This window comes from Aspergillus campestris (genome assembly GCF_002847485.1).
Source record: "Aspergillus campestris IBT 28561 chromosome Unknown P168scaffold_17, whole genome shotgun sequence".
Classification (NCBI taxonomy): domain Eukaryota; kingdom Fungi; phylum Ascomycota; class Eurotiomycetes; order Eurotiales; family Aspergillaceae; genus Aspergillus; species Aspergillus campestris.
Window position 1 is genome coordinate 37,947 of NW_020194352.1, and position 16,548 is coordinate 54,494.

The 16,548-nt window shown below is 46.6% G+C and overlaps 5 protein-coding genes across 5 annotated transcripts; 3 read left to right on the plus strand and 2 right to left on the minus strand.

Moving 5' to 3' along the window:
• Window positions 1-343: 343 nt before the first annotated feature.
• Window positions 344-3,022, plus strand: P168DRAFT_307816 (putative AAA family ATPase). Its single transcript, XM_024839141.1, has 3 exons — window positions 344-462; window positions 564-2,187; window positions 2,236-3,022. Exons 2-3 carry the CDS (start codon window positions 658-660, stop codon window positions 2,959-2,961), a joined length of 2,256 nt encoding a protein of 751 aa, XP_024688489.1. The 5' UTR covers window positions 344-462; window positions 564-657; the 3' UTR covers window positions 2,962-3,022.
• Window positions 3,023-3,644: 622 nt separating this feature from the next.
• On the plus strand, window positions 3,645-5,242 carry P168DRAFT_276682 (RNA-binding protein with serine-rich domain 1). The gene is made up of 3 exons (XM_024835578.1): window positions 3,645-4,207; window positions 4,283-4,388; window positions 4,448-5,242. Exons 1-3 carry the CDS (start codon window positions 3,881-3,883, stop codon window positions 4,966-4,968), a joined length of 954 nt encoding a protein of 317 aa, XP_024688490.1. The 5' UTR covers window positions 3,645-3,880; the 3' UTR covers window positions 4,969-5,242.
• Window positions 5,232-14,329, minus strand: atrA (protein kinase MEC1; the record flags this gene model as incomplete). The annotated part of the gene is made up of 26 exons (XM_024841620.1): window positions 13,470-14,329; window positions 12,772-13,421; window positions 12,421-12,710; window positions 11,969-12,364; window positions 11,767-11,919; window positions 11,606-11,702; window positions 11,074-11,553; window positions 10,777-11,019; window positions 9,487-10,716; window positions 8,887-9,418; window positions 8,362-8,830; window positions 8,004-8,310; window positions 7,857-7,954; window positions 7,713-7,805; window positions 7,494-7,655; window positions 7,315-7,411; window positions 7,070-7,264; window positions 6,728-7,013; window positions 6,473-6,670; window positions 6,284-6,408; window positions 6,140-6,222; window positions 5,965-6,087; window positions 5,821-5,908; window positions 5,676-5,760; window positions 5,482-5,600; window positions 5,232-5,423 (listed from the first exon to the last, which is right to left on the minus strand). Exons 1-26 carry the CDS (start codon window positions 14,059-14,061, stop codon window positions 5,232-5,234), a joined length of 7,383 nt encoding a protein of 2,460 aa, XP_024688491.1. The 5' UTR covers window positions 14,062-14,329.
• A 114-nt stretch (window positions 14,330-14,443) lies between these two features.
• On the plus strand, window positions 14,444-15,621 carry P168DRAFT_80938 (nucleoside deaminase). The gene is made up of 5 exons (XM_024842156.1): window positions 14,444-14,695; window positions 14,755-14,859; window positions 15,010-15,218; window positions 15,271-15,368; window positions 15,420-15,621. Exons 1-5 carry the CDS (start codon window positions 14,588-14,590, stop codon window positions 15,476-15,478), a joined length of 579 nt encoding a protein of 192 aa, XP_024688492.1. The 5' UTR covers window positions 14,444-14,587; the 3' UTR covers window positions 15,479-15,621.
• Window positions 15,515-16,517, minus strand: P168DRAFT_276686 (putative NADH-ubiquinone oxidoreductase 21 kDa subunit). The gene is made up of 5 exons (XM_024835579.1): window positions 16,433-16,517; window positions 16,351-16,367; window positions 16,092-16,297; window positions 15,831-16,033; window positions 15,515-15,740 (listed from the first exon to the last, which is right to left on the minus strand). The coding sequence occupies exons 1-5, from the start codon at window positions 16,490-16,492 to the stop codon at window positions 15,657-15,659; spliced, it is 570 nt and encodes a 189-aa protein (XP_024688493.1). The 5' UTR covers window positions 16,493-16,517; the 3' UTR covers window positions 15,515-15,656.
• Between the last annotated feature and the right edge of the window lie 31 nt (window positions 16,518-16,548).

Below are 16,548 nucleotides of genomic sequence, written 5' to 3' on the forward strand. Positions count from 1 at the left end.
TCATAAAATGTCTTGTATGTCATTGCGTGCCAAGGAACTTGAGCTGGATGAAGCTTCCTTTGAGAGATGTGGAGCCAATAGTGTTCGCATGTTGAACAGCCCGAGGATACTAAAGCATTCAACTTAAATAGGAGAAAAAATTGACTAGAGGACAAAATATAATTCTCTTGCTTTTAAGTTGCTATTACTTTTGGAGATCTTGAGATATTCTAATTTGCATAAACTACTCTACACTCTGCAACCTAATTCCTTCTTAGCGGTTGTTAGTCATGTGGGTGACGGGGAAAGGAAAAAAAAAAAATATCTACTTCACGCAATCTGCCGCACCACTGTCTATTTTCCAGAGTCTTTGTATATACCTGTGTTTGCACTGTATTGATTGACTTGGTGGATATAAAAAATCTCCAGTCCATCGTTTATACTAACAAATACCTCTTGGTAAAGCCGGTCCAAATCAAACATGTATGTACTCTGACACTGCTTGTCTAGAAGTCTTCGACAACATACATACCCACGAGGCTTGTTCTCAATAACTATGTTGCTCCTAACACCGTATTCTGCAGAACTCCATGCCATGATATGCTAGAAGTCAATGCCGCGATACAAGCTAGCTCAAACTCAATTGTGATTTATCCCTTCTGATCAGTTCGCCAAAAGATGTCAGAACCTCGATCCTTTACAGTACGGCCACTTTCAAAACAACCCAGAAGCGATCACAAAGATGCCTTCTGTATTCATCTCGCTTCGTCTTCTTTGGCATCCCTGAGACTTCGTCCTGGAGATCCTTGCAGTATAACCTCCCCGGGTGAAGCATCTAAAACAGCAATAGCGTGGAGGGCATCGGAGAACATACAAACTACGGGTCTCCAAGCGTCAAGAACCCTCCAGGACTGCTATGGAATTAAGCCCGGAGATAAGGTTTCAGTTAACAAACTTGAACAACCTCTGGAAGAGATCGAAGCAATCAGCTTGCTTGAATGCTCAGACTCAGACAGGATAGCTAAATACGGCTCGCTTGCCCATGCTGACAAAAACCATTGGGCTTGGTCTCTAGAATTTGTTCTCTCCAGATGTGAACTGATTACTGCCGGTCTTGTTTTTGATTCGGAGCTTAAAGGCCAAAGAAGGAGCTTCAGGGTTGCAGACATTCGGCCCCAGAATCGCGACACGGAAACCACATTATTTCGCCTCACTGAAAACACTAAAATCTTAGTGAACGAAGATTTGCCCACGGCAGGGGAAGTAAGTGGAAGCCTCAGGATTCAAGTGCAGCCAGTCGGTTTGGGTGGAATGAATCGCCAAGTTGCTAGTGTGAATGAGAGTCTCGCAGACTTCAACCCTAGCCCACACGGACCGGAAATGCCGCAATTTTATGAGCACAGCAAGGGTATACTCTTGTATGGCCCAAAAGGAACCGGTAAATCTTCCCTGCTGTCCCGGATTCAGGCGGCTGGATGGAGAAAGGCAATCACTATAGGCTCTGCTACACTAGGCAGAGGTGCGGGTGATGGCGAAGCACGAGTGCGCAATTTCTTTCAAGAAGCCATTCGCAACCAGCCCAGTGTCATTATAATCGATCAGCTGGATATCATAGCCCCTAAACGAACTTCATTAGATTCACAGTCCCTAGGGTCGGTTTTTTGTGAATGCCTGGATCTCGTGAAAGGAGCCCTTGTTATGGTTGTGGCCGCAACTCGTCATCCAAATGAAGTGGATGATGCTTTGAGAACGCCTCACCGTCTCGCAACTGAAATTGAGTTGCAGGTCCCTACAGCACATGACCGATCTGAGATCTTACGAGCGATATGTGGAGGGGCCTCGCCTGCGTTAAGTGACACTCTCATAGACATGATGGCCGAGAAGACACACGGATATGTCGGTGCTGATCTGTTTGCCCTGATACAGCTTGTATGTCGTAAAGCTAGGCAAAGACAAGTCTTCGAGGCCGAAACAGAGAAGTCGCTCTGTGACGATATAGCCGCATTGGAGATTTCCACGGGAAATGATCAAGAAGTGAAGGCTATGCTCAATATCCAGGAAATTGACATTTTCTCGGCCCTGCAGGAGACTCGCCCAACTGCAATGCGGGAGGTCTTCTTAGAAACGCCGAAAGTGAGGTGGTCGGACATTGGTGGACAACACAGTGTCAAAAGGCATCTCCAGAAAGCTGTGATGAGACCTCTGAAGGTGCGTCTTTGCCGTGAGCTACTGAGTCAAATGCACTAACGAGTGTAGTACCCGGAGAGAATGCGCCGACTTAATGTGAACAGTAAAAAAGGGATTCTCCTCTATGGACCTCCAGGTTGTTCAAAGACATTGATGGTTAAAGCACTTGCTACTGAAGCAGGCCTCAACTTTCTGGCTGTCAAGGGTGCTGAGATTCTCAGTATGTATGTTGGAGAGTCAGAACGCAGTGTGCGGGAGATTTTCCGAAAAGCACGATCTGCGAGGCCCAGTATCATATTCTTCGATGAAATCGATGCGATAGCTTCAAAGAGAAGCAGCACCTCACAAGGGGGTGTCAATGTGCTCACAACATTATTGAATGAGATGGATGGCATCGAAGAGCTAAGAAACGTCTTGGTTGTTGCGGCCACGAATAAACCAGATGTAATTGACCCAGCTTTGATGCGTCCAGGCCGCTTGGACAATATACTTTACATTGGACCTCCTGATTTTGAGGCCCGCAAGGAGATTTTGAGCATCTGGTCTTGTAAGTCCGTGATCCACCCCGAGGTAGGACTGGACGAACTGGCTTCCAAAACCGAGGGTTACTCGGGAGCAGAGATCGTGAGCATATGTGAAACAGCGGGTGAGGCTGCGTTGGATGACGAGGAAGAGACTGGTCAAGAGCAAAGTGTCAGGTGGACACACTTCGAGTATGCTCTTGGGCAGGTCAAAAGGCAGATCACGGATGAGGTGATTCAGGATTTTGAACAATGGGGTGGAGTTTCTACCTAGGACTAAACACCCACAAACACCATCAGGTAGTCGTTATATATCGGCGAAGTGACGAAATGGGATCTTTGAAAGATAATACCATTACTTGAGAGTGTACGCATGGCCAGCTAATTCATCACATAATTCATGGATAACATGTAAACAATCTAGAAAGGACGAAGGGTTGACTCGGTATCTACAGGGCTACCAATGTTGCCTTGAAGGGGGCTTGTTCAGAATCTTTCTGTGGACTTTATCCCGAAACTGTAAAAGATATTTTGTCATCTCCTCATTTAATACATACCGCGAGACATATCATTATTGACAGCTGCCGTACAGGGTACTTTGTATAGAGACATATGTAAGGCCTAAAGTCAGGCTTGAGTATACAGTATGGATTTACTATCGAGTCCATTTGATTGAGTGCTAGGAAATTCAACGGACTGGGATATTTTGCTCTTTTATCACACCACTACTATTAAACATCACTACTGAGTAGATACAGACCCCTCGTAACTCCTAGATCGGCGTGTTTTCAAAAGTATGATCAAGATATATGCACTTTGCTGGATACTGATTTGCATAAAAACATCAGCTGACTAGCATAGCTGCTGAGTCATTTTATGCGAGTGACTAAACTCATAACTGTCTAGTGAAGTTAACTAACGGGCTGGGGTAGCGGAAGTACAATATACTCCTGCAGTCGAGCTGGTACAGCTACATTTTCCTATTGATTTCGATAGCTGCCTGCTTAGTGACTCTTGACAATTGCTCGTCCACGCATTTATCTTCACTTTTCTTTTTAGCTAATCCATAAGGGCTCCGCAGACTGAAACTACGTCTCCAACCTGCCCAGTGATTAATACCGGAAGGCATTTGGATTCGCAACAAAGTGCTCTCTGATCGCATGTCATAAACGCAGCCTGGACAATACCTATCAATGCGCTCACCATCCTACGAGCGAGGACAGGAACGAGTTCCGCCCCCTCGGAATTCCGTATCACCTCAGAGAAAATCTAGGTCTCGGAGTCCTGGTCGAAATCCGTCCCTCTCACCAAAACCAGACCACCGCAATGGCCGCCGTTCTAGAAGTTGGACCCGCTCCCCTTCACGATCTCGAAGCCGAAGTTTGGACTCTCGACGGGATAGGAGCAGAAGCAGGAGCAGAAGCGCGAGCATAAGCCGAAGCCGAAGCAGGAGCAGGAGCAGGAGCAGGAGCATCCGTCGGTCTCGCAGTCCGGTCAATTCTCTCCCAAGGAGCTCTAAAGTCAGTTTATAAGCCCTCTACGCCTTTTAGCCAATAGCTCGGCACGTCAAAGACATAAAACTTACATGCAAGTAGATTGCCATCGAAAAGTTGACGAAAAATGTAACCGAGTCGCATGTCCGGGAGATATTCGAGAGCTTCGGCGATATACAGAGTCTTGAACTTCCTATGAACAAAGCATGTAGGTTGACATGCTCCTTAATTGATCAAGTGGAGATGCTGATATATCTATCACTCTAGTCATGACAAACAGGGGCACCGCCTATGTATTGTACCATGATCCAGCCGATGCCGAGGCAGCCATTGCACACATGCATGAAGCGCAACTCGACGGCGCTGTTTTAAATGTGTCCATCGTTCTTCCGAGAAGGGCTTTCTCTCGTTCACCTCCCCCTGAACGCGGAAGCAGAGGTAGTTTCGGCCGTCAAGCACCTGGCCGTGGCCCATCTCGAGGGGACGGTCGTTCCTCTCAACTTCCTCCACACAACCAACGATCCTCGAGGGGCTACGGTCGTTCGCGGCACATGGAAAGGCATGATATTTACAGACCACGGTCCTTATCTCGTTCCCGGTCGCCACGCCGTTCCCGTTCATTAGCTTCCGAGTCAGTGTCCCCACCGCGCACTCGTCCGCGTGTGGATAATTCTCGACATAGACGTCGCAGTCCGAGTTACAGCAGCTATGGCAGCAGCTACAGTGGCAGGAGTCGAAGCCCAAGTAGAACCAGAGGCCGTGACCGGTATGATAATGGAAGAATGTAAATTATGTTGATGTGTGGCGTCGGAACCTGACGGGCTTCTCTGTGCATGTACCCTTCTATGTACCTGCATTTTCTTTCTTAATTTCCTAGCTAGGCTACCTTAAGAACAGGAAGAATGAACTGGGAAAGGCCATCAACGCCCAAAGAGAAATTGTCCGAATTCGCACAGCGTTATTTGGTGCTGCGTGATGATTATCCAAACCACTCCATGCTTAACGCCGCACAATACCCATGAATAGGAAAGTGTGTAATCTGATAGTCACTTCAAAAGAAAGAACACCAACCGATATACATTGCAGCCAGGTTTTTCTGGTCGGTGGCTTGCATTATCAGTTCATCCACATGGCCGTCAACGGACAAGGGAACAGACTCCCCGGGTAACAGGCCTCGAAGTTTGTTGCGAACATTCTCCAAAACACCTGCCGGTGTTTCTGGAACATTTGCCTGGGCACGGCGCTATGGAAACGGATTAGAATAACAAAGATTGGAATTTTGAATGATTGAGACGGCTTACCTTTTTACCAATGAAGTCCGTTGTCGGATCATGCAGGAATGTTTCCAGAATTGTCATGAGTGCATCTTCGTTCTGGCGCAATATGTCGAGGCTGATTTCACATGTTTTACGAAATGGCCCTACCAATTGGGTCAGCCAATGTCCTATATTAGGCCAGGAACTTGAGTGACTTTGGCTAGAGGGTTTTTGCATACCATTGTATCCGTAAGCACCAAACGCATCCACCATATTTGGAGTAAGACGAAATGGAACCAACTCAGGTTTATCGAACGTCAAACCCTACAAGAAACCGCGGTCAGATCAACATCTCGGGAGCCATCTCTCAGTTGCACCACTTACCTTGTCGAAAAGGCAATTGAAGTCAACGTGCAACACACCACCAGTGCCTTCTTCGAAGAGGATGTTTTCTCCATGCCGATCCCCTAGTCTGCAGTAACACAACATCAGTTCATGAGCATAATGGAACTCTCTAGATTTACAAACCCAAGTACATATCCGACCATGGACATGACGGCACAGGATCGAGTGTAGCGAAGCCTTGCGGCAAACCACGCCCCAGTTTCCGGGAACATTTCCACGAACCACTCGTGTAGAACTGGGGGAAATCTGTGCACAAAGTCAAAAATGAATTGCAGCAGCGGAAATTCAGAGGCCATACTTGGATAAGATCTTGGTCGTAAACAGTGAGGTTTTCGAGTCATCAGAGCACGCCTCATTGAGATAATGCCTGATTTCGTTGTACTGTAATAGGTGAGTTGGACCATCACTTTGCTTTTGGCCACAGACATGCGGGAGATCTCACGTTGGGTGTAATGCCTCGTTCTCTCAGTAGTTTGATGATAAGATCTCTTAATGTCCTCAGATTGTCGACCCATTCGATGAGCCCACACTCCTCGTTCAACGGAGTAACGGCATATGTTTTGATGTCTGAAACGCGAATCAGTATTGAAGGGCTCCTCTAGATTTGTACATACGTCTCGGGTATACTCACACATCCTTCGTTTACTTGACTCCACGTCCCGCTTGAGAAACCTGTTGATCATATTATTGAACTCCATAAGGCGCTGGTCCTTGCGAAGGTCATCTTTTGGTTTGCAAAGGATGTTGTATATCTTTCCATCTGTACCTCGAATACTGATTTTCCGGGGTTTTTGAAGCGAGTTTAGGATCTGAGCTTCATCAAGCACACCTGCCACGTTGTTAGTATTCGTACGCATGTTTCATCCAAGGGCCAGCAGTGACAAACCATCAATTGCCGTGGGGTCTCTGGGAAAAGCTCTGAAGCCCTTCAGGTACTCAGACTCATGGCTTGCAGGTAGACTAGGAGTCAACATAGTTTGAAATGGCACAACAAGTCGACAGGGCGCTACTTTGTGATTGAATCCCAAATTCCGGCCCAAACTTATCCTCGATGTTTTATCCTCGATGCGTGCTACACATAGCCGCAGCATCTCCTCGGAGAACTTTTGTCCTTGATTGATCATTGCACGCATATCTGATGGTGATTCGGCCTTGAGCTTTTTGTTGACATCCTGTGACGTTTAGTAACATCCTCGAACAACGTGTATCTCGATGTCGCAAATCATACTGTTATTTTTTGGAGACAATTGATGCCGCGTGAGGCCCTGTCTTTGGAAGACGACTTGACCACGGCGAGCACGGTCCATAGTCCCTGCTGGGGGAAGAAATTTACTGCTTTGGCTACAATCTTCGCCAGCAAATCGTAAACAACGGTGTTTGGATGGCAAATTCTTGCAACAACTTGAGTGAGAATGGTGAAAAGCTGAGTCCGTTAACCAAATTTCTGTATGCTGTTGATGTTGACGGACTTACTAAAGCAGCTGGCATCCGATTCACGTATTTTTTCAAATGTGAATGCATATCATCGAGGCTCTTCTTCCGTTGCTTCAAGGTGTGTGTTTGGAATTCTCTATTGATTACGCAGTGATTCCCCTGTAATTAGCCATTGAATCATCACATTGGCATTTGCATGCAAAATTGGAAAAGCTTACTCGTTATCTCCTAGTTTTGGGTCGAGCGGTTGGTCCACGGCTGATGCATGTTCCAACCACAGTGTCAAGACCTTTGGTAATGACTGGAAAACATATTTGTTTCCATGCGCTAGCGAGCGAAGATAGTTGTCGATTACAAGCTTCGAGGCCTCGCCGCTCAAACTGAGAGACAATTGTAAACATCGGGGCTGTTAATTTTGAGGGTTGACAGCGACATACTATATCTGAGCCTCTTTCCCCAGAGGTTTGGCTCGCTCAGAGTCCACTATCTTGTTGTAGTGCTTCCCAAGATAATAATGGGCCTTCTCCCACCTAGTAGCGCTCGTTAGTATGGCCTTTGGAGAAATGAAAATAACCTATTACCTTGAGTGGAGTTTGATGGCTTCACGATACCGTTGAACTATTACCTCCGACTGAGTCTGCCCAGCTCTATCCGTCCATTTTGCAAGCAAAAGGTGGGCCTAAGAACGTTAGCTCTAAACGATACAGGTGTGCTAAAAAGTAAGATACCCTTGCAGCAAGCATGTTCTGGTGCTTCTCGCGACTAGTAGACAGAGAAATCGAGCTGGGTTCAACCGAACTAGACTTGTCTGAGATGAATTCGTTGGCCGCAATTGCACCTTCTAGGGTTTGTATTGCTTTCCGATGATGTCCATCTTTCCAGAGTAGCCTGGCGTGCTCTATTGTAGCCGAGCGATCTTTTAAGCGGGCTGCGTGAAGCATTGATTGATATGCTTGGTTGGTGTAGTTTCCCTTCCTTGAGAGACGGGTACTGGCTAGCCAAGTGGCAGCTATATCTGAATCGGTGAAGGTGCCACTAGACTGTCTTAGCATTACCCTCAGTGCGTGATTTCGAGTTGAGACATACTTGAGTTCCATTGCCGCTCTTCGTAGACTTAGAAGGTATTGCTTATCAGAGATATACCCGCCTAGAGAATCTAGCCGGCGGCTCAAGACTGCCTGTGCTCTTGAGTGCCCATTATCTTGTTTCCCATGATTGGATATGGACTCAATTTCCATAAGGGCATGTAGCTTGAACATGTTATCGTGGCATGATTGCAGCGACGTGATGGAGTTGGCTGTCAGTGATTTGGAAACGCTCAGTCGTAGATCATTGACGATAGTTTTGAACCCTGCTTTGTTACCATTACGAAAAGCGTCGAAAGCCAGCCCAATGCCAATGTCAAAATCTCCCGTGGTCTCTTGGGGGCAGATTTGAAGATATCGGTGCAATTTATCCCACTTTCTCGTGACCCAAGAAGCCTCAACTGCGAAGGGTAACACTTTGGAAGTCAACCCGGTCTCCCCGAGGAGCTCAAAACGATTGAGAATAGCATCTACAAAGCAGTGAGAAAAGCACTGGGTAGGGGTGAGAACTTGTATGGAACAATACCTTGCTGCCCTGATTCTTTGAGGCATGTTAAGAGATTCCACTGGGCGTCACTATTACTAGGCTCTTCTTCAAGTTGTAGCTCGTACCAACTTTGAGCCGTCGCCAATCTCCCCCCCTTCCTGTGTTCAAGAACTTGTTGATCGATATTGAGCACATGCAAATGGGTAGAGATACCCTCAATGCCATCTGGCTCGTCGATCTGGCTGTAGATGTCTTGAAGGCGCTGGTACAGCGGTTCAATACTAGCAGGAGTATGTCTATCCGGTTGACCCTTGGATAAACGGATGTACTGTTCCCAGTGAAATAGAGCCCTAGAGAAAGACTTGCATTCAACGGCTCTCTTCGATATAATTGCAGGTGGTATCGAGGCCAAAAGAGACTCGACTGCTTTAACTTGCGACAAGTACGTCCCTATTGCCAAGTCGCGTGAAGCCTCTCGGCTACTGCGGCTTGTGTGATTTCGGAGACTATTCAGCTGCTTCTTTTTGCCCTGCAACCACCGGGAAAGGTAATCAAGAACATCAAAAACACTCTAAATGAAGAAAAGTCTGGATATCAGCACACAGACAACACTGTAACAGATGATTCCATGAAACTTACCTGGCTGCAGAGTAATATGGCTTCGGAGAGATTATTGCTTGTATCTGGAAGAGGGTGGGATAGAACCAGAGTCAGCTCTTGTAATAAATCTTTGACTTCACCTTCAGTGCCCCCAACAATGCGATTCAACACTGCAAATGGCAAGAGAAATGCAGAAATCGAGATATCTTGGCCTTTTACAATGCGACTGCAAACACTGAAGATTGTCCGCGCATTATCACCGCTCCCTTTCTGCAGCAGATCTTGTACGAAGCATCTCAGCCAATCACCGTGTGTTAGACCTGGGGAAAACAACGGATAATTGTAGCCCGAGGTGACAGCCCCAACTGTCACTGTGTATTTTGAGGTGAGAAAAGGGGTCAAAGTGTTGCGAACGGTCTCTGGAATCTCGAGCCAACGGTGATACTTTTCTTCTGCTTGTATGTCCCGAGACCTCTGAGTGACAGCCGAGTCTAGACCGCAAAACCTCAGCAAGTTTTGCATGGCATATGCGAGAAAACCTTGCGCTCTCGTATTAGAGGCCGATAAAAATGCTTCAAAAAGCACATGTTGAAGGAAAAAGAGAATGAAGTCAAAGCTTTCCTCCATTTTATCGAAATTTGATAAGACAAGAATGTCCTTCTTTTCTTTGATTGTGTCCACCCTATTAGGATCCAGACAACCGATTACACCTAAGCATCGAGCAGAAAGGAGGGTCACGGAGTTGGAGCTTGTGTTGAACTTCACACAACAGTCAAGCAAAGACCGTACCAATTGAGGGACGACTGGGTCTGGTTGCTCACTGAGAACAGACATATGGAGGAATTCCTCATGTTTTGTAAGATAACTCACAAGCTCAGTCAAATTTTGCTCAACCACTGTGACATTCTCACTTTGACAGCGACGAATGAATGCCAAAAACTGGGTCCGAACATCCATTTGCCCTTTCATTCTTTGGATCTCATCTTCGAATGGGGACATGGCTGGAATGGAGGCCAAAGAGGGCATAGTACTGTAGACTTCCTGCACCAGCCCATTATGATTTCTCAAGATAAATTCAACCAGATCATAAGCGCATGCTCTTGTGTCTTCGGTGAACATGCACCAGTATTTGATAACAATGGCAAGAGTTTGATCAATCAGGGGCTCAATCTCTTCCTCTTGAAGAGAGCTCACCAGTACTGCCCAGATCTTGAAAGCAGTGTTACATAGGTCATCAATCTCGAGCGCAGAGCGCAGACAAGCACATATCTATATCAATCAATTATCCTGCTCGGCATGCTTTTAGGATCAATAGACTGAAGTACATACCTGTGGTAGGGCACTACTAACATGGCCAGATGCAATTTTGACCATTTCCCCTATAGCTACGATGTTCCGTTTCTTTTCAATCAAGGACTGTCTTATTTGGAAATCATTGACAGCATGAGCAAACTGCGTAATGATACCAAGGACATGTTCTTCAATAAAGTAGCCCAGAAGATTAGACTTTCTTGCTGAAGAAGTAGATTTCCGCGGAACAAGTCGGGCTAAGAGATGAAGTGCTTGGTGAAACTTCCCCTTATCAGCACTTAATGCCTGGATATAGAAAGAGAGGGAAACACATACTCTTGCTTTCTGGTCTTCACCGGAATCTCCAAGTCTTTTCAACAGATCACATGTAATCAGGATCGGTTCAATCCTCACTAATTCTGCTAGGGCACGGCCTTCAAACGCAGAATCAACATTTGACAAAGTCGACATGACCATACCTTCGGGATCCGTTGAGGGTTGGATAAGAAGAAAGGCAAGGATTGCTGCGAGATTATTTTTCTCTGAGCAAATATCAAATGGCGTTTTGCCACTGTTGTAAGTTGCTCCGATCCTAGCAATGATATCTCGTTTCCGTGTGAGCACCAAGTAAGGAAGGATGTGGATTTCAGTCAGCCGAAGATAGTCGTCGACCTTCATTCCCAGAAGATCGCACAGCTGCTCAGCCATATGGGGTCGAGATTGGAAATTCTTGATGACTGTTAAAGAGATGGTTCGCCAGAAAGGTCGTAATAAGCTGGCGGGGGTAGACGAGAGGTTTTGTGCAAGTTTGGAAAGCTGATTCATTGTTATACAAAAGTACGCGCGGATTCGAAGGAGTCATACTCACTTCAGTATAGACGATTGCACATATGAAAGGATTTGGATGCCCTAGATACTCTACGAGACGAAGAAGGATGATGTTCAATTCTTCTTCCCCGGATGCCCTGGTACGAGTGAATTGGTTAGTCCAGTGCAAGTTTTGATTGCATGGTGTCAATGTAATCATACTTGGCGAGTCGGCATAAGGTCAATATACAACTTTCATGTAGTGTCGTTTCCTGCTTGTCAGAAAGGCCCTTTAGCCAGTCCAGAATGAAAACGAAATTACGCCGGCGGGTCTCGCGGTCCAGGCCTTTGTTCACAAAGGCGATTATCGAATATCTGGCTTTTAGTTAACTTCCATTACTCCAAGTGAACGAGGCAAACATACCCAGTGGCTATTCTCAGTTCTCTGACCGAACTCCGCAATGAATGTAGACAGAACTCGCCGAACACAGACGATGTGAGCTGTAAATGGGACGAGTATGGTACATGTACCAGATTCCTTCTTAATGCAGCCATGGCAGTTATCCTGAGTTTGGGGGAACGCGAGAGCCTCGGGATTATACATACTAACATATTGCATAACTCACCTACTTCAGAGCACTTCCATTCTGTTCCAGAAGAGTGCTCATAATCATCTGTGTCACAGACATTGCAGAATATTTTAGCATTGAGACCGAGTCCCTCTGTGATCTCCAACCTCCCGCCCAAAGCACATGGTATCTGGTTCATGAAAATAAGAACTTGGTGCTTCACCTGCTCATTTAGTGAATCAAATGAGTTGCTTCATCGACCGTTGAATTAGCATATCTGGAAAACAACCCGTGGCATTATACTTACGATAGATTAGCTGTCAGATCTTCCAAACGCTCAATATCCTCGTACCCCAACAATTGGAGCAACCCAGAGACAAGACCCTGCGCTACATCTTGGTCTTTTGACTCGGCGTTAGGGAACAAGTGAGATATTTTTTTGGGCGTTTGTAGATGTCTATGCTCATCTATGGTATGACATGGATCCGTTGAGCTTCCAGAGAAAGTGTTGTCGAGGGGTCTCGCGTTCATGGTACTTGTGGCACCAGATTGAGAAGCGTCATGCTGAAAGCTTTTCAGAAAATTTTGCACTGCAACCTGCATTTTGTGAGTGCTAAAAGGCATGATGGCAGAGCGGATACTTGGCTTGAAGATTTACCTGGAGACTTGGCTCAAGATGGTCATTAGATGCGTTCTTGATCGTTTGCAATGTTGGCAAGAGATGATTTCTGATGCAGGTGGGATACGTGTCGGTTGCATTAGAGCAGCCAGTAACACTTTCGATGAATCTGCTCAGCTCAAGTTGCAGCGCAGTAAACTGGCTCAGATTGTCCAGTGCTAGAAAGTCGTTTACGATTTGGAGCAAATCGGGAATTAGCTTCACGCCTGATGATAAATAAGACCCAGATGCGCAGTATGATCGAATGCGGCCTAGCAATTTGACGGAGGTTTCACCCATGGTGTCCATCTCATCTAGTTTGGCTTTGTGAAGCCAGATGCAGATTACTCTCCCTAATCGTTGGTATCCGTTGAGAACCCATCCCAAGGACTGCCGACTCACTGGGTGTTCTTCAACAGCCCCGGAACAATCTGAGTCTTTGAAGTTGAACGTCTCAAGTAAGTAGAATGCTATGTCAAAGGTTTTAGCCACTGTTCCGAGTCGGAGCCTTTTATCGAACAGTTCGCGAGCAAGACCGAGTCTGTCCAAATCATCCAATAGAGTGCCCGTAGGTGTGGGTATAGACACATAGGCTGTAAGTCCACCTCGAAGCCCATGAGCGGTGAGGTTTTCAAGAGCAAGCAAAGTGTCTAGGACCAATTAGCTTGTGGCCGAACCAGTTCCGGATATCTACAGACCATTGGTGCAGGCTCGCAGAAACCCTTGGATTGAATGGCAGTCATTCCAGATTCTGGTGTTCTTATACTGTGTACAGATTATGCTTGTAAACGTGCCACTGACTCTCCGTTTGATCTTGTCATTTTCACAAATACCAAGCAAGCGAATGAGCTGAATGACCAGCCAAACATATAACGGCGCATGTGCTCCTTCCGCCACAATGTCGGGATCAGGAATTTCTGTCAACGACTGAGGTGCCTTTCCAACCGCGGTCTCTATGATATCTAGGCAGTCAAACACTTGACCCTCGAAGTTGTCATCGTTCAAACGTTCCCCCTCGGCGCTCGTCTCTAGACCGGCTTTGAGAACAATGTAGACTAATTTGGCAACATCAGTGACACTATCGTCAAGGCGTGTCTTGTTATATTTGCTTCCTATAAGCTCTTGCCGGAGTTGGTAGAACGTCTCTCTGGTAAGATGATGAGCCTGGCTTCCTTGGGATGACAGTCGCGGGGCTAGTTGCGCAGCCAAGGTAGATGGGACAGCCTGTGTAGGTTGTCTATCGGACTCATCCGGGGTCGAGCGAGTCGCAGTAGGCATAATGGTGGCCATCCGATATACATGAAATAGGACCCGACGTAGATTTCGTTCTGTTGCTTGATGTGACTTGATTTTTTGTTGACGATCCCACTGGCAAGAACCGCTGGTACAAGTGCCAGGCACTGGACGCGAAAACCTCAGTGTGCCATGTAATTCAACAGAAACACGAGCCAGCCGTGAAATACTGTACAATCATCGAGACAAGTACCAAAGCCGTGTCTATATGAGCTTGACAGCTTGCAACTAAGTACTGGTACACTTTCTTTTCATGAATATTGTTTCCCCGCTCATTGCTCCGATAAAGTTCATCAGGACAGGACCACAGATAGACATCGCGCACGGGCCAGTTGTTATGCGCCAGTCCGTTACGCGCTCGTGATATGATGACGTCAGCCAAAAAAAAAAAAGAATGATCCCCATTATCAGGCCTAGCCATATCAACCTGACCTGATGTTACTTTGCCCTATGGTGCTAAATACGATAATAGATATCGATTGAAAGTCAAATTGGCAAAATCGATTCTCCTCAGATCTAGTGGATGACAGAAAACCCCACGCTGAGCATAATGGGCCTGGAAGACAATATCCCGGACACACAACCGGGGGATGCAGATCATGACTATTTCATGCAGCAAGCTCTATTGATGGTGATTAATGGTCTTACTCACTAGTAGTTTTACAAGGATGGCGCTCATGGTTGGCATAGGGTGAAAAAGCGCTTGCGACAGGCGAGACCCCTGTGGGATGCGTCCTAGTGTACGACCAAAAGATAGTCGCTCGTGGAATGAACGATACCAACAAATCAATGAATGTAGGTTGCCCTTGTTCTTGTGCAACGGGAGAAGTCCATTATGATTGGGGGCAGATATTCAGGGTCTGTCCAGAGTCCAACGCCATGTTGAGCACATGAGTTGGATCAAGTTGGACAGATGCGGACTTCCTACTGATATATTGTTGTTAGGGTACAAGGCATGCCGAATTCCTTGCAATAGAAGAAGTCCTCCAGAGCTATCCTAGGTCGATACTACGCTCCACAGATTTATATGTGACAGTAGAGCCATGTGTCATGTGTGCTTCAGCCCTAAGACAATACCAGATACGTTCGGTCTATTTTGGATGTGGTAATGAGCGATTCGGAGGCACAGGAAGCATCCTATCTTTACATTCCGAGTCTGTTGCCCATACAAACCGGCTTGACAGTCAAAGACTGACAGTCTATTAGTCATACGATAGATCCGCCCTACCCCGTGTATGGTGGACTGTTTCGCGAAGAGGCTATCATGCTACTGCGGCGCTTCTACATCCAAGAAAATGACAAGGGTGAGCATGAGAAACCATATTTACTGATATCACATAGGCTTACTTTAGCAGCACCGAAGCCTCGACCAAAAAAGAACCGACAGCTAAATACCAAGGTTGAATATGAGTAAATGACTAGGGCCTTACCGCGAGGAAAACCATAAGCGCGACTGGAATCATCCTTTTATACAGCTTAACAATTATTTTCTTCTTTGCGCACGATACCAGAAATGATGAATAATACATAGGGGCCACGGAAACTTGCAATTAGATAACAGACGATCCCTCTTGACATTGTACTATGTGGGTTCAGGAAGAGCCACCACCTGCCAAACGTTCGGTCTCAAGTTCCCGCTCAGCCTGCTGATAATATTTGGCCGTATCGACACCGTGCTTGAGTCATGTCAGTACGTCGCGCTAAAGCCTCTGAACCCCCGAAAAGGAGTACAAAAAGAAACGAGGGAAGTAGGGGGAAGGCCGTACCTGGTCGTGGTTGACAACGTTGAACCACGGGATGACGTGGATGAAGAGCTCGGAAAACCGCGAGTTTCTAGCTGCGACACCTTGCAAGTAGGGAGAGACCTGGGAGGTGCCGTATAAAGGTTGGCCAGTCTTGACTTTGTCCACCATTTCCCTCATGTCCATGTCAGCCTCCCTCGAGTTCTCCGAAAAGCCGTAGAAGCGATCTAAAGCCGCATTAGTCCATAGGTGCTTAGAGCTAAGCGAGGGTATATGGAGACACACTGCAAGATCTCTGATAAAGGATGTGTAGACCACCAATGAGACCAACAGCAGTCGCCAGTCGCATGACAGGAGCAAAACCTCCCCGACCAACATGGGAAGGGCTCACTCTCTCCATCATCCAGAATGTAAGTGGAGAGGCGGCTGCCATTCCACCGGCGACCGCATAGTCTGAAGGTCTCGCATAACCGAAAACCCGCCTCAAATGCCTGGCAAATCGTGAGTAACGTTATAACATGCGATCGACAAAGGGAGTTCATACGGATCCGAATCAATTAACTGCAATGCCAATGTTAGCGATGATTACACATGGTTGGGGATTAGGGACAAAAGGGTTGTCTAACTGGGTAATCGGTGTTAGCCCGTTTGGAGGGCAGAGGCGCAGGCTTGAAGTCAGTTGACATTGTGTGGATTCCAGCCCAAGGTGCTTTGCAATGCGCAGGCTGAATGAGTTGACGTC